The sequence below is a fragment of the Aptenodytes patagonicus genome, chromosome 1 (assembly GCF_965638725.1).
Source record: "Aptenodytes patagonicus chromosome 1, bAptPat1.pri.cur, whole genome shotgun sequence".
Classification (NCBI taxonomy): Eukaryota; Metazoa; Chordata; class Aves; order Sphenisciformes; family Spheniscidae; genus Aptenodytes; species Aptenodytes patagonicus.
In genome coordinates, this window is record NC_134949.1 from 61,015,716 (window position 1) to 61,038,535 (window position 22,820).

General features: G+C 43.5%; 2 protein-coding genes across 5 annotated transcripts in view; one reads left to right on the plus strand and one right to left on the minus strand.

The window, feature by feature from the left end:
• The window catches only part of SYN3 (synapsin III), a 208,747-nt gene extending 202,330 nt beyond the window's left edge, over positions 1 to 6,417 (plus strand). For both annotated transcript variants that reach the window (XM_076338922.1, XM_076338931.1), the window contains one exon: positions 608 to 6,417. In XM_076338922.1, coding sequence (XP_076195037.1) covers positions 608 to 740 — 133 coding nt within the window. In that variant the 3' untranslated portion in view covers positions 741 to 6,417. The remainder of the gene's footprint in view (positions 1 to 607) is intronic.
• On the minus strand, positions 5,497 to 18,967 carry FBXO7 (F-box protein 7). Of its 3 annotated transcripts, none has more exons than XM_076338952.1 (9): positions 18,796 to 18,967; positions 16,810 to 17,113; positions 13,726 to 13,953; positions 12,112 to 12,253; positions 10,796 to 10,879; positions 9,594 to 9,686; positions 8,451 to 8,627; positions 7,719 to 7,756; positions 5,497 to 7,339 (listed from the first exon to the last, which is right to left on the minus strand). In XM_076338952.1, the coding sequence occupies exons 1-9, from the start codon at positions 18,909 to 18,911 to the stop codon at positions 6,935 to 6,937; spliced, it is 1,587 nt and encodes a 528-aa protein (XP_076195067.1). In that variant the 5' UTR covers positions 18,912 to 18,967; the 3' UTR covers positions 5,497 to 6,934. The 3 variants fall into 3 exon arrangements, with proteins under 3 accessions (XP_076195067.1, XP_076195057.1, XP_076195077.1); XM_076338942.1 differs by having other exon boundaries at positions 18,790 to 18,967; XM_076338962.1 differs by lacking the exon at positions 18,796 to 18,967 and adding an exon at positions 17,833 to 17,905.
• Between the last annotated feature and the right edge of the window lie 3,853 nt (positions 18,968 to 22,820).

A 22,820-nucleotide genomic window follows, 5' to 3' on the forward strand; every position in this document is an offset into this window, starting at 1 on the left:
CAATTCAGTCTGGTCTACTGCTGAATGCCTATTACTGACCAGGAGAAACCGCTCAGTGACAAAGCATGAAGTGGGGAATATTGGGAGATTTACATCAAAAGCACAGCTCTGATCTGAACTTAAACACTAGCAGATACGCACCTAGCAGGAGCAGTGTGGCCAATCGAAAGACCTGCATAACAGCTGACAGTCAGAGCAGACATGCCAGGGAGGGCAGGCAACAACACATTGCAGGGGACGTGGCTACCAATTTACCCAACCCCTCATACTCTCACATTTGAAAAGACAGGACCACCATTCATGGTGTGGCTGATGAGAGACAGGTGACCCTCAGTATGAATCCATTCTTCTGTATCAGTAGTGAAATTACTTAACTCTTCCTCACAACAGTTGCACCAAATGGCAATTGCATGTTTTTAGTCAGATGTTTTCATGAACACTTACTAGTCTGGTCCCCTCATTCCTGGATGTCTTAGCATATGGAGATTCTCCTTGCTTACCTCTCCTTTTATCCTTGAATTTGTCTGTGTGATGGAACACAGCATCAGTAACCAGCTTTGAACAACCACCTTCTCCTGCTGAGTCTGAACTCTGTTTTCCATTTCAGCAAATCGCAGTCCCTGACAAACACCTTCAGCATATCTGAGTCATCTCAGCGGGGAAATGCCAATGAGGACGAAGCAAAAGCTGAGACCATCCGCAACCTGAGGAAATCATTTGCTAGCCTGTTTTCTGATTAACAGCCCTGCAGCTGGATCTGTGCTTTTGTCAGCCCTCACTCTTCGTATCAGTGTACCTGATGTCATCCTGGAATACGCTCAATGGTACCCAGTGATTTACAACTAACACCTGGGTAAAGGGAATTTAGAAAACTATAGTTGTTTTAATACAAAGAAAATATTATAATAACGGTCTGAAAAGTGACTGTATAAAAGTGGCACTATTTAATTGTTTTTTGTGCATAATCAGAATCACATCTGTTCAAATGACTGAGTTGTAAAGCAAATTTTACTCTTGCTAACCCCTGTGGAGACAACACAGTTATAACAGTGCGAATTAGATTTTATTTTGATTTGTATATAGTCAATACAATCGTTAACTTCCAATTACTGAATCCTTGTTGAGGTCAAGCTAAAAAAAAAATGTTATTTCAGAAACAGATGTGCAAAGACAGAGTTAAGAGTAAGTATTCATTGACTGATAAAAGTGAGCATGCTTGAGCATGGAAACACAGTGAACTGTGGAACTTCATGATACCAACTTTATAAAAAGTCACTTTTCAGAGCAAAACTACATTCAAGTTAAATGTACGGTATCAGACATTAGTAAGCGCCAAAGATCACATGAGCAGGTCATCCAGATGGACTGCTGGTTTGTTCCAGATCACTCTGCTCACAGCAGATAAAACATCTCTGTTTCATGCCTTGCATTTATGTCCCCCGCACGTGATTCCTGAGTTCTGAGAGAAAAATGTCATGTTCTAACCCTGTAGCCTTAGCTCAAAAATAACCTGAGAAATAGGCCTTCCATGCAAAAAACAACTTCTTCCCCTGCCCCTGGAAACACCAGAGTTCACATTCACAGTTCACACAAATTCCAGACAAAAGCCAGCTAAACTCCAAGCACTTTGGTGACTTGGTCACATCTGGCTAAGTATGTCCCCCAGGAACACGCTTAATTAATAGCAGAGCTGATGAAGTGCACATACTTGTGTGCTGAGTGTTCCATAATACCGAATGGACAGAGAGATGGAGTGAAATCCTGTCTCCCTCCTTGAACTCCCATTGACTTCACTGGGGTGAGTGCAAAATGAATGCAAGGTGACAAACCTGCAATAGAACAGGAAAACGATCCTTTACAAATAAGATGAGCTGGGTCCATCCAGAGACACCAAGCCATGGGAGGGCATGTACGGGATTGCCCCAAGCAGGTAATGATCAGTATTAGTCCTCCCTGACCACCCCCAAGAATTATTCTTCCAGAGAAGACAGAGATGGATCTTTGCCAGGTGTGCTTTTCCTCTAAGCCTGCAACACAGAATGAAGCTGTGTATGAGCACATATACTGGAACTGGGACACGGCAAAAAACAGGAATGAGACAAGCTACATTCATGAGTGAAAAAAACACCTTGGGTAAATCAACGTATCTATGGCTATTTCTACCAGCTGAGAACCTACCCCTTGCACTGTGCTAGTTCTGTTTATAACCCACCTAATGCAGGCGCTGGTCCCCATCCCACCTCCTCAACTTTCCTTCAAGTTTTGTCAAGTACTTTAGTCACCAACCGTGCATACAGCTTCAAGGCCAGACTTTTGGCTTTGTACTTCCCTTAGCAGCCTCACCTTGATGACACTTAGGAATGCCCAGGGAGGCAGAGAGGTCAGCAAGTTAAAAACATTTGAGCCAATGGCACGTATCTTTGCTGTCACTTAAACAGGGAGATCGCCAAAGCAGCAAAAGCAACAGCAGCATTTGCCATCTTGGATCTTATGATTCACTGGTGGGAATAAAGCCAAACAAGCAATTCCCTCCTGCGTAACACCTGTAATGAACATCTAAATCCAATGCAGTAATCTGGACCTTGTATGACCTACCCCTGAGCAGGCCTTTACACATATAATGGCTTTTGTGGTCTGTGCACTTTCAGGCAAGTAACAGCATAGCTTTTCCAGGTTGGAAGGCTCTTGAGAAACTCATCTGGATCAATGATTTATACCTCAAGTTCAGTATTATAGAACCACCCTATTCCCTGATGATTTATCTTTCCCCCCCCCCCAGTTCTGTGTTGTCCTTCCAGATTTGCTAAGCAGTTTACAATGTAGCATCATAATTACATGTCATTATCTGAGGGGGAAAAAAAAACAGACCCTGCTGTTTTGCAGTCTCCAGGAGCAATAAAAAGAGTGACAAATGGCCTTGAGCAAGCATTGTCCCACTGGCAAGAACAATAGCAGATTAACAGGCTCCACTATATGGAGAGGAGGTAATACAACCCTGGTGGGAGAGGATTTCCTTCTGTAACACTTCCCTCAGCATGGTTTATGCCTTTCCCTACTAAATGGTCACCAGAGATGCAAAGACAAAAAATAAAAGTTTACTGCCAGAATCCTCAATTGCTCTATCCCCTGAGTCTTTTTATGTCTCTCTTACCAACACAACCTATATAAAAAATAAGTAACTAGTGACTAGTATGGCATGGCCCCATAAATCGACCCCAGTTCATCACTGACACCACAACGGTTGGATCATTTGCTGATGCTGCACTTGAACACAGCAGGGCTGTCCTCCAACGGACCACAGCAACAGGGTAGCACTGTTGACTTGATACCCAGCAGCGACTCAGATCTCTTCATTTGCCTGCAGCTCCCAGCTGTCATCTTTCAAGGGACAAGCAAACAGAACGGCATCTCCCCTCCTCCTAGTTCCAGCTTGCAAAAACAAGTAAAAGCAACAGGCACTCGCAGCTTAACTTGGTTATTCCTATAGTTCCTGAAAAGATTCTTCAGTTCTATCCACTGAAGTGCTTTAATGAAAACACTGAGTTGATTTCCTAAGTTAAAATGATGAAACTCTATACTGTGTCCTATAAATGTTCCAACAATACACTTCAATCTACAACTATGATGCTCACAACTAGATGTTGTGGCTAGCAGGAGATTCACAAATGCATCATCATGTATTCAGGTTATCACCTTTGATGCAGGGTTTCCATTCCAAAATCCCTACAATCTAACAAAGCAAGAGGAAGAGGGAATACAAGGGGTATATTCTCCATTTTATGAATGGGGAACTAAGGTATACCCAAGAAGTACTTAGCTACCTAAATATAACAGCTGGAGTTAGGGGCAGTAAGAAGGCAACAGAAAAGTTGGTGAATAGAAGTTACGTTTAAATCACAGGGCAGACGTGCCCCACAGCATGCCTCAGGATCTTCCTCACACAGCTGTGAAAACTGAGCACCTGGTCAGAGCTTCCCTTTTGTCCTGCATGCTTTCATTTTCTTCACATGGAAGCCAGGAAACATGAATAGATTTGTGTGTTTGGATCCAGCCCAAGAAGGAGCTGGGACACAGCTAAGACACCCACTCATATCCACCACCTGGAAAATTAATTTACATTTTGCTGTTGAGATACAGACTGAGAAACATCTTGACTTTCTTGTAATATCTAGGTGCAGTATTTCAAGAGGAATGTCACTTACGTTCCCATGCAACTAAGTCTTGTATAAAGCTAAGGTTCAGAAGAAGAGCAGTCCTGCTCCAATAACTGCAGCGGTATTTTCTTCTCTTTCATTAATCACAGGCAGGTACCCAAGACCTTACACCCTGCATACGACCCAGTTACTTCATCTGGCTGGCTGGCTTAAGTTTCATGAATAAGATAAAACAGTAAATAGAAAAGCCAAGGACTTGGTTCCTTGTTTCCAAGTGACTGTTAGTAGCAACCCTAACAGTGCTGGATACAGATGTACAGGTAAGAAGTGCCCATCTTCAGACATTTCATCTTTTGCAGTTTCTCTTCTATAGAGTTTGCAAACGGCAATGACACTCATACCTGGCTTAGGAGCTGGCGAATAAACAAAATAAGCAGCTAGTTTTCAAATATTTCCTCTGTTTTGTCTTCTAATTTTACACTGTTGGTCCCAAGATACTCACTTTATATTTCATATCCTGTTTCGTGAGTAAAGGGAACTCCTCTCTAGGGAACTTGACATTTTAGGAGAAGTCAGGTTCCTTTATCTTTGGCTCACAATACTGTTACTACAACATGAAGGAACAATGAAGAAAGGGAAGGAGTATCTTCAGGTCACATAATGGTGTATCTGTAAAAAGGCTGAGTTCATTTCTTCAAAAACAAATGTTCAAATGACAAAATCCAGGATAAACAGAACCTGTGGCATCAGCCTGGCAGAAGTTATGATGAGGTTGTCCCCATGGCAGAGAGGGCCCAACTCCAGAGAAGCACGGGGCATGCCAGCAGAGCAAGCAACGTGATTGTCATCAAGGCACTGGTAGTGTGAGTACCATTGGCGCCACAAAATTAACGTCTCGCACACATAGAGACCATTGTTCCCAGAAATAGCTTGAAAAAAGTGAAAAGAGTAAGTAACAAGTTATTTTATCAGTTAAAGCTGTATAACCTCATCTGAATATTATGTATGCATTTCTGAAGCACTGACCACAAGGACAAAATGGTACAAGACCAACGCAGTGTAGATTTGCCTTTTCCTTTTTACAGCCAGTGGAATATAAAGAATCACTAAGCTCTAAGAGGCCTGACTATAGGCCTCTTTTCACTTCAGTGAAAACTCTGTTGGAACAAGGCAATTCAACCACTGCAGGCAAATGTTAAAAATTAAGGGCAATTTTGCTATTGAAGGGAACCGCTGTCCCGCAACTCTGTAAATACACACTCTGAGGTGTTTAATCATGGCAGGATTTACACTGGTATGCCGTTGCTGTGAAGTAGAAAAGGAAAGGAAGAAGAAATACAACTTTTAACAGCAAAATAAAGTATTGTATTTTACTTCCACTGGAGTTAATGGCAAAACTTCCTGACCCTACTGAAGTCAACTGATTTTATACAAAACAAGATGAATCATTGAAATATCACCTGAAAAAGCACGTAAGTATTACTGATTAAATAGCTTGTATTTAATAGGAAATGTCATTCCATTTCCACTGCTGGAATTTCAAAAAGATTTTAGAAAATATCATCAGCTGTCACAACAGTCATCAGTACCATTTACATTTACAGAAACACTGAGATCAATCCATCTTAAAAAATATGTAAGAAATGAAAAGTTCTAGCAAAGTTTAGTCATTCCAGTCTTCCTTTAATTGAACTCCAGCATCAGCCTGCAGATCTCATCAGGAGACATTAACAGTGGTCTTGTTAGTTGCTCGTTAGTTAATAAGACAACACTTGAAAGGTGCTCATAACATGCTACAACACATTTCCTCTTGGCAAGATATATTTTGATACTGAAGTAATGGAATTAAATGAAATTCACTGCAGTAAAGTGAGAATTCGTTCTGCTTCTGCTGTGATCCCATTTCCACTGCAACCAGGTCAACCTATTTAATTCCTTAGCTAAGTTAGGCAGGAGGAAAGATTTATTTTTGCACCAGTTTTAGTTCACACACAGTAAATGCAGCCGTGTATTACAGCTCCTTATTTGTAAAGTCAAGGAGAAAGACAAAAGTTTTGCTGCTGGTTCTTTGTAAAATTGCTCTGCTTCTGTTCAGACTTCTGAGTTGCACTGTAGCATGACTCTACTCAGTTGTTTGTAAAATGAATTGATTTGTGTTCTAATACTTCCATTGTAAAGAAAATCCCTTCCCTATATTCTTTGTGTATTAAGTAACAATACAAAAATGCTTTTTACCTAATAAAACATTAAAGGAAAAAGGAAATGTCATCCTTGAAAATTTCTACAAACTCACATCTACCATAACAATAGTAGCATCCTGTTCTATGTGGAACACGGTAAATTTTTTTGTTAATAAAGATTACTAGCCAGGTAGATTTGAAACACCACCATTTTTCCTGGCCATTTAATAAAACTCTTCAAATAAGACAGACAAGTATAGGGCTTGTATTTAAAGTGCTCTTTATCTGATGCAGCAAATATTTGGCCGGTATCCTTCTGGTCTCTAAGTAGCACTTCACAGATAATTAAGGGCGAGGTGGGGGAAGCAGAACAAACTGTTCTAAGTTGTAGCTCTTTGTGAAATAGACCTTAGTGCCAGGTGGTACAGTACTACCAGAGCATAAAACAAACCCAGCCTTTGTGTTTGAAATATTACCATGCACACATGTTCTTGCCACAATCTGAAGAGATGGCAGATGTTAGTGCCTGGGATTTGCAATCTCCTGCAGTTAGAAAGCAAGCTCAGGGACTAGAAAATTCACTGAAGGAAAAAGCAGCGATCAAATGAACGCACGGCGAATGTCCATGGGGCGGCCCCGGCTGGGTCTGGGTGGAAACCTGTCATTGGGACCAGCTCGTCCTGGAAGTGTAGGGTTTGGTCCAGGCAAGGAACTGATTGGGTCAAAATGTGGTCTGAATGGAGGAAACTGGCCTGGTGCTTCTCCTGGGCCAGGAATGAGTGAGTTAATTGGGTCTCCAACATATGGAAGTGTTGGTCTCTCATCATATTCTCCACCAATGATCATTGGGGGATAGATTGGGTTTGATGGAAATGGGTTGGGAGGAAAAGGATTAGGATAGAATGGGTTGGGATGAAAGGGGATTGGATGAGGTGTAGGGGGCAGAAACATCATGTGCCTCCATCTCAGGGCCTCCTTCTTCTGTTTCAACTTTTTCTTGTATAGCTGCAGACAGAAACAAAGGCATTTTAAAGCTCTCTAAGTGCTTTTGTGTTCCAGCTTCAGCAACTGCATTCAGTTTTGCAGCACTTCTCAGAAAAGCACTCCTCACCAGTCTCAAAACCCAGAACAGCAACTGCCCTGCCTGCCAAAGACCAAACACAACATCTCCGGAAGACCCCTAACCCACGATCTGGGCATGCATCATGTAACTTGTTGATGCTGTTTTCTCCTACTCTGACCAAATTCAACATGTGTACACAGAACACCACACTTTTAAAGTCAAATTTAACTCAAAGTTACTGCCTCCCAAAGTCTATGTTTTATCCTCAAATTAGCCCATGGAAACTAATCTCAGAGAGGTTATATAAAAAAAGCCACCTACTTCTTTCCAGTCTGTGTCACGAGGCCTTGCAATAGGATCTACAAAGAGAAGCAAGAAATTAAGAAGAGCCATCTATTTTATTTTTAAGTAGCATTCATGCCACAGGTGCCCACAGTTTTGTCAGAACTTGCAGAAGAATCAAGACATGAGAAACACACTTTGGGTCAATACATTTTTCATTCAGATAACGCATCTTAAAAAAAATATAAGGCTCTAGGACCATTCAATAGGTAATCCACTTGCACACCCATTCTTCGTAAAGCATCATCTCCAGAAGTTACTGAATAAGTAGAGGAATCCCCGAAACACTGTCCCCATCTTTGACTTCTGACAGCACTTCCCTTGACCACCTTATTTCTTCAATCTCTTGTGAGAGATTATAGCAGGAATATCTCTTCCCTCCACTTCCTAATATCTGCAATAGCCAGTACACCAAGGTAGCCAGAAAAACAGATGAAAACAAGGAAAGTCTGCACCACACACTGGGAAGAACTATGTGGTCCATCAGTAATGGCTCGGCAGATTGTCATTAGTTTTCATGGCAGAAAACTGCGCATCCACCTGAATTACACCTGACCAACTGTACTGGTTAGCATCAGAAATGACTGCATTTAGTCACAGTAAATTTAAAAGTCAGAAGTGGTTGTCTGAGGAGCCTCATCAAAATCTGTCAGACCCGATCCTTCTGTTCACATGAGAATGTAATTAGAAAAACATGCGTCTCAACATTACCTCGGAAATCTCGCAGATACATAAACCTCCATAGAAGCTGGTCATTTGAAGCTGTGTAAAGATCACGGCAAACAGCAGAGAGAGAGATGAGTGAACGGACATCCAGAAGTCTGAAAATCCGAAGCTTGAGTTCAAGAGGAAGGACCACTAACCCAAACACATCTGGCAAGTTCAAAGCTACAAAGTGAAAAAAACAGAAACATTACTTAAGTGGTGCAGAGTTTACTCTATCTCCAAAGACCCTAAAAGAAAGAAAGGACATTATAATCTTTCCCTTAAATCACTTCCCTTTGATGTCTGAGTTACACCACTTTTCTCAGAAAGTACTGTGACGTGACTTCTTATAAAACAGATCTCTTGCAACTCTAAGTACGTTTACGGAGTGCACAAAATAGGGCAAATGGCACTTTATACTGACCACTATTGGCCACTGTAAGCCTAAAAAAACATTCTATACACCTAACTATATTTATAGGCTACAGAACAAAAGAATAGGTAAAGAAAAAGAGACCTGCCCGATTTCATGAGCCCACAAAAAACACATTAAATACAGAGCACATGCTTCACATAAAACCTTCCCGCACTGAAGTCTAGAGGGAATTCCATTGAATAGTCTTCAGAATACAAAGCTGAGGCCTTTTATGGCAATACTTATGCAGAGAAAGCCTGGCTTCCTACTGCTCCACAAACACCAGCTTGGGTTACTTCCTACCATCCTTTCCAAGCCCTCAATGACTGGTTACTGAGAAGATCATTCCTGGGGTTAGACTTCCAAATATGACGCTGTATAAATTTTTCTGCTTTGACAAAGAAATGGATCAAAACTACAGAACTACTGCCACAAAATTACTGTGGTATGATTTTCTCACCACTAAGTGTGGAAAACAGCCACTCCACTTATGTCTCTTAAGTGAGACTCGAGCAATCAAAAATTAAAACCAGGAAATTATCATTATATTAACATTTTCTGAGACAGATTAATATAATTTCTTTAGAACGTATAAATTACTTTATGCTTAATCTTTATACACCCATCACTAAGCAGCTGTTCCTAACACTTTTCCTCAAAGGCTTTAGATAGACCCCCTTCCTTCCATCCTCAGAAATGAAATACCATCTCTAATTGTAAGTATTTTCTCTCACCTTGTCGGGCAGCAGCCAGAAGAGAGTAAACCAGCTGGTCTTTAAAGAGACGGGATAATTTCTGAAGGTCTTTGTAAACACCTGCAACCTTTTCTATCAAAGAGAGGTAAAAAGCTTAACTTCAGGAGGTTATAATGCAAAAACTATGTAAGAGCAGAAGAATTATGGTTTTCTTATAAGCAGATCTGTAATCTGCTTGTAATCTTGATGGGAGCAGCTCTGCAGCTAGAGTGTAACAATCACACCGTAAGTAATTCATTGACAAACTACAGACCAGTTCCATGGTCAGGCTAGGCTTTCCTTTGGCCTTAAAAAGCACCATTAAGAGAAACACCCCAGTTCTTCAGAAACAAACTGACCCTCAAGCTGTCAGAGCTTCCTCTGTCAGATTTCAAAGCTCATGTGTAACATGCACCTATGCTGTAAGTGCTTGCAATATTAATTTTTCTGACAGGAATGTTTTTCCATGCTGTTCTCTAAATAAACAGGAGCCAGAAGACTACTGTTTTATCGGACACGTTTCAGTGCTCAGTTATTCTTCTAAAGCCTTTCGACTAGACTTGTACGTCAGCGACTGGGGCTACCCAGGACACAGTGTAGGACACTGTCAGCCTCAACTGCCAACACAGCAGTTCATACATACTTCAGAGAACAAAAGGCTGGTCAGGTTTGTGCTCACAAGGATCCACATCTATCTGCCCTTCTCTCCTCCCCCGCCTCAGTTTTCCCTCTAATTTTGGCATTCTGCAGAGCTATGTGGTCAGCACATGTTTTCTGGCAAAAAGAATATAACAAATACAGTGCCACAACAAAAGTGTAGGTACCACCAGCCTCTGAAGTCTTGAACTGCCAGGCAGAAAGGGGGTATAATCCAGCATTGCTGCCCCAGAGATTCACACATATGCTTAGGACCCCGTAAGTAACAGGCATATGGGCTAAAGGATGGCTCGGGCTTTGCAAGGTTCTTTCCTTACACAGTTAATCCAATAAATTAAAATTGTTTCAACAGCAAAATGTGAGTAAATGGCTACACTCTGAATTCTTTTTACCACAAAGCTATGACTCACCTAAACGGTAACCGTATTTTTATTCTTTTTTGCAATTCTTTACCTATTTGGTCCTCTACTGAAGTATATCCTTATTCAATGTGTGACTTCCTTACTTTTCAGTTTACTACTATGAATATCATAGCTCAATCATACCTGGCTCCTGAAAGCAAACGAAGGATGCTGGCAATAGCTGTATTCTCTTAATACCTTTAATCTCTTTGTTGATTTTTAATGTTGCTGCAAATATAAGGGGGGGGGGAAGAGAGAAAAGACATTTCAAAATTTAAAACACAATGAGAGATGACAAAGGTCACTTCATTACTGCCTTACCCTTCGGAGGTGTTTTACTTTCCTCCCTTACCAGATTTCCTCAAGAAAAATACCCAACTATAGCAAGCAGCTAGACAAATAAAAGTTTCAGAAAAATAAAATGGAACTTAAAATAGCAGGGAATAAACAAAGATCTTGGTGACAAAAACCAAGCATTGCCTTCAACAATTCTGTCACATGGAAAGAGATCTAACACAGCTAAAAGAGGTACATAGCGAGCCATTATAACCCAGTCATTAAAAAAAGTATTAACTAGAGAAAGACTCAACAAACTTACTATATGAACACTATATGCATAGTAGTTATAACACTGTCCTAAATCTAACCTTAGCCTGACTTAGTTAAAATATTTGATCAAAATTTGTACACATTCTGAGAAAACATATGTGCTTATACAAATTGCCATAATCAGTTACAAGTTTTACAAATAAACATGAGAATTTTAATCAAAGATATCTTGAAATTAGAATCAAGTCCCAATTTAATATTGGTTCTGCAAAAATGTGGAATTGCTCAAATGCTAAATAAAATATGAAAGAGAAAGAAAAAACCCAAAAACAAACAAAAAGGCAATAAAAAAACCACCCTCAAAAAAACCCCACCGAGTGATATGGAAGTTGCTTCAAAAAATTAGACTTCCCTAAATTTTCTGGACTGAATAGCTTAAACTAAATACAATTTTTGAGACCACAGTTTAACTGTTAGTGTGCTACAGGAAAGATTATACATTAAAGCTAAAGAATACATAGTCTGGAAGTTGTTTGTAAGTCTTGCAAAGAACATGAGACAAAAAATACTGCAGCTGGAGCAAATCTCTCTCTTTTAATGTTTGGCAATGTATACCAAAGTTCCTATGAAATGAGGCAAGAAACGTATTTCTACAACATTGGAACAAAAAGGCCAGCTGAATCCCCTAAGGATTGTTCTGTTATGATTAGAGGAAGAGAAACAGTTAACACGGAGACAGGGAATGCCAAGAACATTCAGCATCAGGAAGTAGCATCTCTCACACCTCAGCAACCTGGATAGTCAAGGTGCAGTTCTAAACAGAGTGCACAAAAGCACATTTAAATTTTCTCTTGCTAAACAATGGTGATATTTAGCAATGTGCATCCAGGAGAAAAACTTGACTAACTTACCATTAATAGCAACAAGATCTCCCAAAGGCACACAAGTCAAACCAGCAGAGCCTTCTTCACAAAGGGGATGTGTGTACTGTAGCTTATAAACACCATTCCCTCTCCACTTCTCTGGCATAGACACTGCCTTGGCTTCTGTCCCCTAAAAATACACAGAGATAACACTGCCATACTTTAGCAATGTACCAAGACTAAGGGGCAGAAAAAGAGAATTAAAAGTTAGGAACTGCCAGAATGCTGCTTGCAATTCAAATCTTAGTTTAGTCCCAACGTGCATTATGACACAGACTATAATTGCATGGTGCTGTGGTTTAACCTCAGCCAGCAACTGAGCACCACGCAGCCGCTCGCTCACTTCCCCCCCCGCCCCGGTGGGATGGGGAGGTTATATACTATTTTCCCCAAGACTAACAGCAAATCTAAGGAGAAATTTAGTAATTTTTTGTCCTGTCCCAGTTTCTGACAGGGAAGGTTGTTCAGTGAGCAGACTCACACCTACTTCTTTGACATGTACTTCATTCTGTCATTTATTCCAGCATTCTGATAACTCCTGCACGTATGTTGATTTACTGCATGAAAAACATGTTATGGCACCTCCTCTGTGAACTTATGAGGTCTGACAGGGCTTGAAGAACCATAGCTTGAAATCCATTCAAAAATCTGAGTGGAGTAACAGTTTTTCCTTTCAATTTCAGTGTGAAAAGGCCCAGATGGAATCCCAGAAGGGGACACAACATAATCACAAATACAAATAGACTCTCTTTCCTCTTAAATCTGCACAGCAATCATCTTCCCTACTTCCAAGCGTACTGACTGACATAAACAAACTTTCTTCCCAGTGGCAAATGTATTCTTCAGGTAGTATTTCAGGCTATAGGAATGCAATTAACTTAGCAGATTTATTAAACTGGTATTGGTCAACCGGACACCTAAACCGACCCCCTACATAAGCTTAGTTAGCCTCATCGCAAGAAAAAACACGAGAATTTAAACACCTTCCCTGAGAGCAAATCTTTTTTTGCATGTTTAGCCACATATTACTAAACATACAATACAAATTTGAAAATCTAAAGGGAAAAGGTGAATTCATACATTGTACAGAGGTACTGCCATAGGTGTTCGACTACAAGTTAGATACCTCTGTAGGTTAGTGGAACCAAAGCCTAACTGAACTCAGTTGAAGTTAATACGGAGTTGGAGACAACGTTTTGTCAGACCTAGGCCTTGTTAACCACCATTTGAACAGGATACCATTGAGACGATACTGACGCTTAAGGCAGCGCTTCAAAGTGCTACAATCTAAGCACATCTGCCAAGCTCATCAGTATAAAGCAGGAACAGGAGGTTATCAGCTGGGTCCCAGTGAGGCTGAGGACTGAAAGAAACACAGGGGCAGGCCTCTTCTCTCGCACCTAAAAGCTACTCCAGTCTTTAGCCTTAAGGCTTACTGGTCAGGCAATTTGGAGAAGCTGATACTTCAGCAGCCCCTGCTGCTGACTGACATATAAAAAGCCAGAAATGAATCTTCAGATGCATCTTGCATCACACATTTCCACAATATTCCACAGCTTTCTCATACTGACCAAGACATTTCCCGATAGGTTGTGCACCTACCTGAGGTACGTAGCCTGTCTCCATCATGAGAAGATGTACTAGAACGATCAAGGCATCAGTGGCACTGGTGCACTCAGCAGAAAGATAGAGCATCTCTAAGGAATGTGGTATTTCACCATCAGCAGCTTCACTGCACAGCATGGGTTCAGAGGGATAGGAACCTGTACCTTCTTCCAGGTCAACATCTTCTGGGACTAATCCAGAAGGAAATTCTAGGCTGGATCCTGCCTTCAAGGGAAAGCAAAACATACCTTAATTCAGAAAACTACACCTCTATATACACATCAAAATTATTCATCTGCTTATTCCAGTCCTCACAGGCACCCAGTCTACTCCACTGATTTCTCATGCAAGTTTTACAGATTCATTACATCTCCATTTTCTAGCATCCCAGCTGGAGAGTGGGATTATACACATAGCCTCTGTATTTTTTGATATTTATAATGCAAGCCCTTCATAAAAGGGTCTGTCATTTGAATGCATATACTACTTGAAGACAAAAGTGGTAATATATTAAACCTTCATCAGAATTTTCACAACATACACAGGAATAATTTGCTCACTGTAGTACCACCTTTTATTTAAATACAGCCAACATGCATGGCAAGTAACCAAAATGGTAACTTGGGACTGCTTAGAAACACAATAGGTCCAAATAGCTGGAAAAAAATATCAGCAATGGAGGATATCTGCTGACACTTGAGGAGCACTGTGGTTTTATTGTGGCTTCCTTTCTTCTACCAAAATCACACCATATTATTACATTAACTGATAAAACTACCCACAGACACATTAAAAAAAAAGGAGTGAATGAAAACTATAAGCAGATTTACCTAAGGGAAGGGTCAGGAAAGAGAAAAAAAGAGTCTAAAGGAGCTGTAGCTACTTCTCCCCCACATCCATGTCCAATGGCACAAGACACCCTTATGTTTGTATGAGGCTGACATGGCCATCCACCCGTGGAACTTCCCTTCTCTCATTAACAGCAATGGACATAGCCCCAGTTAAACACAGATTTTCAGACTTTTGGAGCTCTTCTACAATGACACATAGTCACTTAGAAATTTTCCTGCCATCCTTCACTACAGTTTTGGAGGAAGATGTGAGAATCTTTTATCTTGCCTTTGAATATTAAATAAATACGAAACATATACTTCTGCACAGCTTACTATAGAATCATAGAATCATTGAGGTTGGAAAAGACCTCTAAGATCATCGAGTCCAACCGTCGACCCAACACCACCATGCCCACTAAGCCATGTCCCTAAGTGCCTCATCTACTCCTCTTTTAAATACCTCCAGGGATGGGGACTCCACCACTTCCCTGGGCAGCCTGTTCCAATGTTTCACCACTCTTTCAGTAAAGAAATTTTTCCTTACATCCAATCTAAACCTCCCCCTGGCGCAACTTGAGGCCATTTCCTCTCGTCCTATCGCTAGTTACGTGGGAGAAGAGACCAACACCCACCTCGCTACAACCTCCTTTCAGGTAGTTGTAGAGAGCGATGAGGTCTCCCCTCAGCCTCCTTTTCTCCAGGCTAAACAACCCCAGTTCCCTCAGCCACTCCTCATAAGACTTGTTCTCCAGACCCCTCACCAGCCTCGTTGCCCTTCTCTGGACACGCTCCAGCACCTCAACATCCTTCTTGTAGTGAGGGGCCCAAAACTGAACACAGTATTTGAGGTGAGGCCTCAGTGCCGAGTACAGGGGCACGATCACTTCCCTACTCCTGCTGGCCACACTATTGCTGATACAGGCCAGGATGCCATTGGCCTTCTTGGCCACCTGGGCACACTGCCGGCTCATGTTCAGCCGGCTGTCGACCAGCACCCCCAGGTCCTTTTCCGCCAGGCAGCTTTCCAGCCACTCTTCCCCAAGCCTGTAGCGCTGCATGGGGTTGTTGTGGCCAAAGTGCAGGACCCGGCACTTGGCCTTGTTGAATCTCATACAGTTGGCCTCGGCCCATCAATCCAGCCTGTCCAGGTCCCTCTGCAGAGCCTTCCTACCCTCGAGCAGATCAACATTCCCGCCCAACTTGGTGTCATCTTGGTGTCTATGGTCTGACTGACAGACATAAGGAGTTTGCATGCCCACAGCACCATGTAAGGATTATTGGTCCTGACAAGAATCAATGGGACAACAGTTCAACTACATTTTCTTTCATTACTTACAATTCTTTTTATCCTGAATCTTAGTTTTCATACGTTAAAACAGTATTTTTAAAAGACATCATATAAAGGTTGTATTAAGGTACACTTTGTATTTGAAATTTGTTCCAAACCAAAAAAAACTACTTGCTTTGAAAGAATGTTGGAAGACAATTTCCTCCCAGCTTCTCAAGCTCCTGCCTAAAACAGACAGGATCGTGTAACGCGATAGACCGTGGCACTAGGCTGTACCTGCAGTGTCTCCTCTACGGAGACCATTCACCAGAAGACCCAGCAGTTGGCGGGAGCTGTTATCTGCTTAACTATTTGTATGTACTGTCACACAGGAAACAACCACTGAGTAACATGAAAAAATGTGCCTATTAGCTCCTGCCTCATGCTTCGTAGGTGTACGTCTGTATGACCCTGTATGCTTCATGCAGCTATCTCAGCAACACAACCTCCATGCACAAGACAGACAGGTCTGACTCTATGGCAGGCCATCTGAGTCACAGGGAACTGTTATAACCCATTAGAAAGGAATCATGCACTCATCTTGTGAGTGGTGTTCCCGATAGGCAGTGCCTGTTGCATTTGTTCAGTACCTAGAAACAGTTTCCTTGAGAAGGTAGCCCTGAGGCAGGTAAGAAACATACTCCTAACTTCCTTATGGAAAGTGCATGTTCCAGCAGAAATATTAAATCCTGTAAAAATTTCAAACCTGAAACATCTCAGGGTCTCTGAAGTAGCTTCTGTGTCACAGCTAATATACAATGAATAGAAACAAATTTCCATCCAAATAACCAGCTATGTATCAGAGAAGTATAAGGAGCCAAATATTTTGAAAAGATTCTCTATTATATAGTACAGCAACTGACACAACAAGATACCTTCTTTTTTGCCTTGTGCTGTACAGAGCAATTCTCATGTACTTACCCTCTCGTCACCCTTTTGAACTTCCACATGAGCTTTCTGGTTGCCAGATTGCTCATTCTGCCTTCCTTCTTTTGGACTGTTGGCCTGACTTTTGTTGGGGATCAAGGTGGATGGCTCATGACCATTCTCAAGTGGGGGAGGAGCAGAAGGAGGAGGAGGTGGTGGTAGGTTGGGCTGTCCATCTGCTTCTTCTAGTAATAAGCATATCAAATCACCAGAAACAATCCCATATGAAGCTAAGGTCTTCTGATCTTCTGTGAGAGCATCTTTTCTGTTCAACGTTATTGAAAACTCGGTATCAGAACTGCAAAATAGGCAAAAAAAAACCAAACCACAAAACATGGTTGGCTGCACCTGGGTAACTGCACACAGAGGTATAGTTAGAAATGCATACTGCATACTACAGTAGTACTATGCTGTGGGTTTTAATCCATTAATAATTAGCTATATATTAAAGGAAAAGTGAAGGAAAAAAAATATGGTACAAAATTATTTCCCCCCCGATTCTCTCCAAGTACCTTTTAAATATCCGTAGCTGCTTGGTAGGTATAACTTCATTTACAGTAATTGCTCATATAACAGTTATGAAGGAAAGCAAACAAGTGCCCTCCATATTAGATGACATCACACCTAGCAAAACAAGCTTTAAATAAACTACTGGCCGAGATTATTTAAAAACAAGATAGCGTTGCAGGCTCAACCGTCTTGCTCTCCGATTAAGCAAAACATTCATTTCAAAAGGTCAGCAGCTGCCCTGCAGCATGCTAGTTGCAAATGAAGGTAGTAAGAAAAGATGCTTCAGGACAAGCACTTACAAAAAAACCAAACAGAAATGCAACTGGCTAGCACGGGAGCAGCTATCCAGTATCAGCTATAAAACACACCCACCGTGGGAAGACAAGCAGTAACTTCACATTTCTCCTGCCCACACTGCTATGCAGCACAGCGCAGTGCTAGCAAATGTACCTATCGCCAGCGAAACGCTACTACATCGTACCTAATTAGAGGTTTGTGACTACAAACCCTTTGGCCACCATCAGAAAATGAGCCCCTTCTGTAGGTAGTTCTTAAATCGATTCTGCAGACTTTGCTCTCCCATAAAGGCTGCCATGAGTTCTTCGTAGATAAAACGTTTACGAAATTTAAACCCAGGGACTGTCTAAGCAGCCTGCAAAACTGTAAAACTGACGCCCTGCAGCCATCTGCGTAAGGTAAAGGCCACACGGAAATTTAAGTCGGCTCTGACCGAGCTGCGGTCCGTGTTCCACAGCTGAGCAGCTCCCGACGTCGGTTCTACGTCCCCTGCTCTGTAGCGAGCGGCCGGGAAGCGACAGCCGCCGCCAGCCGCAGCGGCCTGCGCCCCACCCCCCGCTGCCGCCGCAGGCTCTGCGGGAAGGCGCGCGGCAGCCGGCGCTACCGGGCCTTGCACCAGCTGCGGCGACCCGCCCTCCCGAACCGGGCAAAACCTCCAAGGCCGGCAGCCTTTTAACCCGCCCCCCGCCATGGGTTTACCCAGCCCCCGGGCGGAGCCCCGCTGCCCCCCCCCTGCCCCGCCGCGGGATGCCGCACACGGGCCTAGCGACCACCGCGCCTTCGCACCGCGGGCCTTGCCCCGCAGCCGGCGACGCAGCGCCGCCCGTCTCGCCCCCGGCCGCTCTGCCCCCTCCTCTCGGCGCCCGCCCTTCGCGCCCGGCCGGAGGAGGAGCTGCACACCCCGCGGCCCCGGAGGGCCGCCACCAGCCGCCGCCGCCCCGTCCCCCGCCCGCGGCAGTCCCGGCACCGCCGCCGCCCGCCCCGCAGGGGGCAGCAGCACCGCCGCGCGGGGGGGGGGGGGGGGGGGGGGAAGGGGAGATGGGCCGGGCCGCCTCGCCCCTCCCCCCGCACCGCGTGGTACGGCCCCGCCGGCCCAAGCCCCGCGTGCGCGCGGCCGCTCGCTCCCCCCCCCCTCCTCCCCCCGCGATGGTTCGCTCCGCACGCTACCTGTACCCCAAGGCGGGCAGCAGGGCCCGGCGCAGCTGCGCGCGCAGCTCCCCCAGCGTTGGCTCCGCCCCCTGCACCTCCAGCGGCGCCGTTCGCTTCTGCACCCGCACGCGAAGCTTCATGGCGGCGGCGGGTCTCCGCGCCCGCCTCGCGCCCCGAGCGGGCCCCGCCGGGTGGCGGCGGTGGTGATGGTGGCGGCGGTGCAACGGGCGCAAGGGCTGCCGGGGCGTGCCGTTGTTTTGGTTGGCGCGGCCCCGCCTCAGCCCGCCCGGCCCCGCCCCCGGGCCCTGAGGCGTTCCCCCAGCGCGCCGCCGGCCGCGCGCCCGATGGGTGCCTCGGCGTGCCGCGTCGCGGCCTGCGCGGCGGCCCTGCCCGGCCGCGATCGATGATTGGGCGTTCGGGCCGTGCCTGCGCATGCGCCGGGAGGAGTCTCCGCCTCCCTCTCTCCCCGCTCGCACAGATACGTTAAACTGTAGAGCACAGTGAGTTCAGAGGTAACTTTTGAACGATGCTTGCTCTCAGGTTAGCTTGTTTTTCCTTCTAACGGTACAATTTACTTCTATCACATTTCCCCACCCAAGGAATAATACGGGAAATAGGAGGTGCAGGAAAATTGAGGTACTTTCCAGGAATATAATGCTAAAATAACAATAGGTAAAGAACTTCAAAGACCTGTGTTGCACAGCTGCCACCAAGTACAACTGCTTATTATGGCACTATTCGCGTCGCTTAACCCTGTATTTGTAGGAAGAGCCCTGTCTCTGCCCTTTCAGCACTTACAGGGCCAGTCAGAAAAAGGAGACTGAAACTTCAAAAATTCTGTTCTGGGCTACGGGCAAAATCTTTATACCATCTGAACACGGTCATCCAACACAGGTAAATGTGGTTGCTAAGTTCCACTTCGCTTTAGAGTTTGCTGTCATATAGTCTAAAGCTCAAGGGCAACCATCATCTGGTTTCAACGTGTCAGTAAATCTCTTAGTGGAAAGGAGAGGCTTGTATTGATGAAAGCGATAAAAGGAAAGGCAAAGAGACTACTGAAATGGAAGAATACCACTCACTGAACAATCAAAAGAGCTGATGCTCATGACAATCAGCTTGGTGTTAACATACCGGGCCCTCAACTGTGAGCATTAAAACAAGTGATTTCCTGAGAAGCTTGCTGCACCCTTAGCCACTACTCCAGTTTGAGAAGTGCTTATGCAGTCATCGTCAAACGGGGCCATGTCCTGGACGAATCCAGAAGGGTAGGTTGCTGCGGCAGCGGGGGATGAGAGTGGAAGGAACACATGAGGAGGGATCAAAAGCATCATGTCTGTCAGAAACTCTGCTTTCCTCTCTCTGGAAGAGGGTTGAATCCAAAGTGAGTCATACTGCTGCCTCAACGTCATGACCATTTTCCATTGGTCGTAGATGTCCTACTCTGTTTTGTCCTTCTGTTTTGTCCCTGTCTCGGCCACCTCCTGTGTTGTCACTGGCTCCAGGGCAGCTTAGTCTGCGCTCTTCAGAAAGAGAGGAGGAGGCTTCCCTAGTACGAGAAATGTTCATCGGTACAGTTGTGATGTTTCCAGCAGAAGCACCGTTTCAGTAGCTTGCACAAGCTAAAGTAATTGTGTGAAGTAAGATGGTTCAGTTTCTTAGGAGCTGGCTGTAGTACTCATTAGGTAACCAGCTACACCAGTTATAAGTGAGTTATAACCATTTCTGCTGGCATTCTGCTAAATTTTCCTTTGACTTTTATGAGTCATGCCACAATGTAAGGTTTAGACATAGAATCATTGAGGTTGGAAAAGACCTCTAAGATCATCGAGTCCAACCGTCGACCCAACACCACCATGCCCACTAAGCCATGTCCCTAAGTGCCTCATCTACTCGTCTTTTAAATACCTCCAGGGATGGGGACTCCACCACTTCCCTGGGCAGCCTGTTCCAATGTTTCACCACTCTTTCAGTAAAGAAATTTTTCCTTACATCCAATCTAAACCTCCCCTGGCGCAACTTGAGGCCATTTCCTCTCGTCCTGTCACTAGTTACTTGGGAGAAGAGACCAACACCCACCTCGCTACAACCTCCTTTCAGGTAGTTGTAGAGAGCGATGAGGTCTCCCCTCAGCCTCCTTTTCTCCAGGCTGTGTTTTCCACACAGCAGTAAGTATCAAACGGGAAAAGCTCCTAAGCTCATAAGAAACTTTACAAACAAAAGACAAATGGTTCTCAAACATGATAGCAAATATAGTGTCTACCCAACCTGAAGTCCAGAAAGAGCACTTTAGTTTCACAAATCCCTCTGCTGTTATCACAGAACTGGGACTGGATTTTTCAGTTTCTCCCTTGCTCCATTGTTTCTAGTTACTCTGCAGCATGCTCAAGAACAGGCAGGCTTTCTGCAGCTCACTCAACAATGTCAAATCAAAAAGGACTCAATAGCTTCAAGATTTTAACCCTTCCTATACACTGATATTCCATATGGAAAATCACCTCCGAGGGAAAAGGAATACAAAATTTATACGGTTGATAGGAGAGATATATTGGCAGGAATGCTTAAGGAAACCAGTAAATGATACAGACAGGAAAGCTCCTAAAAGCTCCTAAGAAACAATCATGATGAAAGGCTAAAACATTTTCCACAGCTTTCAAGTTTGTCTGTGCAAATTTCAAATGACCCCAAAACACTATCATTTTCCCCTCACACATCACATCTTTCTAAAAGGGCTGTTATTTGATGAGTAATGTTTTTCTCCACCATTTTCATTTTGTCTCAGTCTGCACGCAGGAGACTTCCAATGGCCACGTATGAAGTTGACCTCAGGCTGGGAAAGGCACTGTGTCAAAACAGTACAGGAAACCTGTGTGCTTACGAGCTTTAAGAAATGGTTGTATATAGAAGAATTTTGACTTTCAGCATAGTTCACCCTTTTCAGAAATGGTGATTATTTTTAAGTCTAATTCATTAAAATAATATACAGTATGGTGGCAAAAGAAAGCTCTTTATCAATAGCTCAGAATGGTTGTTAAAGACAATGTGCTTTCTCAACTCAAAGTACTTTATTCAGGGTTTTTCTCCCCCACATGGTCAGTGTCAAACACAAGCAATAGAACCCGTTCCACCAAAGAAGTAAAACTCTGTTGATAGCCCTAGTGGTTTCTTTTGAGAAATTTGAAACTTAATATAGCTGTAGTCCTGTTGATCTGCAGTCAAATTCCCATGGCAGAGAAAAACTGTAAAAAGTAAAGGTCTCTTTGGTTCAGTTACATACCTCATGGAATTATTTTTTTTTTACCCTGAAAGCCAAGTGTAGTAATAAAGCTGTGAGCCAGCGGACCTTCTCCATTATTTTTCTTTCTGTATTTGCCACTACAAAGAGTGTATTTTATAATGCGTATAAATAAATATGTATGTGTGTATATTAACCCTTATGATACTGATATTTTGAATGACTAGGGCCACACTGAAAGATGTGAGATGGTGGAATGAGAAGGAGAAGGGTATGAAGGCTGGAGTATCATCAGGAGATCTGTAAAAGCCTGAACTACCATTTAAGTGTGCCAGTGGGGGAGGAGGTTCAAATCAAAGCCAGTGGAAAGAACCTCCTAACTTCTTGCAGCTTGACAGTGGTCAACTTTCCTCCTAAAAGGTATTTGAAAGCCCTTTATGCTAGTGCTCTGTGGCCAATACATTTAGTGGAGCTCTGCTTTACACTATCTCGGGTTGGCTGTCTGCAGATGACCCTTAAGCAATGTCTGAAGTTTGCTCACGTGGCTCTTAACTTCTTTCTTTCTGATGAAAATCTTGGTCATATGGAGCAAAGGACCTTTCAGTGGGTTTTCTGGGGTTTGCCAGATCGCTTCAGACCTTTTTAGCTACCACCATGTTTTCTTGGATTTGTATATTTCTTTATGGTATTGAATTGCTGAGAGTTGCGTGCAGAGCAAAAGTCTTTGAAGTGGCACATCAAAGACAAAGTTTGATATCTTTGCATTAGCAGACCAAAATCACATTTCTGTGGATAGTAAAAAGAGGCTCCACCCATG

Coding starts and splice junctions, on each gene's coding strand:
- FBXO7 (XM_076338942.1), bottom strand. CDS start 18,911: ATGAAGCTTCGCGTGCGGGTGCAGAAGCGAACGGCGCCGCTGGAGGTG. Junction 9,687..10,795: donor CGTTTGCTTTCAGGAGCCAG/GTATGATTGAGC, acceptor TCTCTTTGATAG/AAAAGGTTGCAGGTGTTTAC. Junction 8,628..9,593: donor TCTGGCTGCTGCCCGACAAG/GTGAGAGAAAAT, acceptor TTCACTTTGTAG/CTTTGAACTTGCCAGATGTG.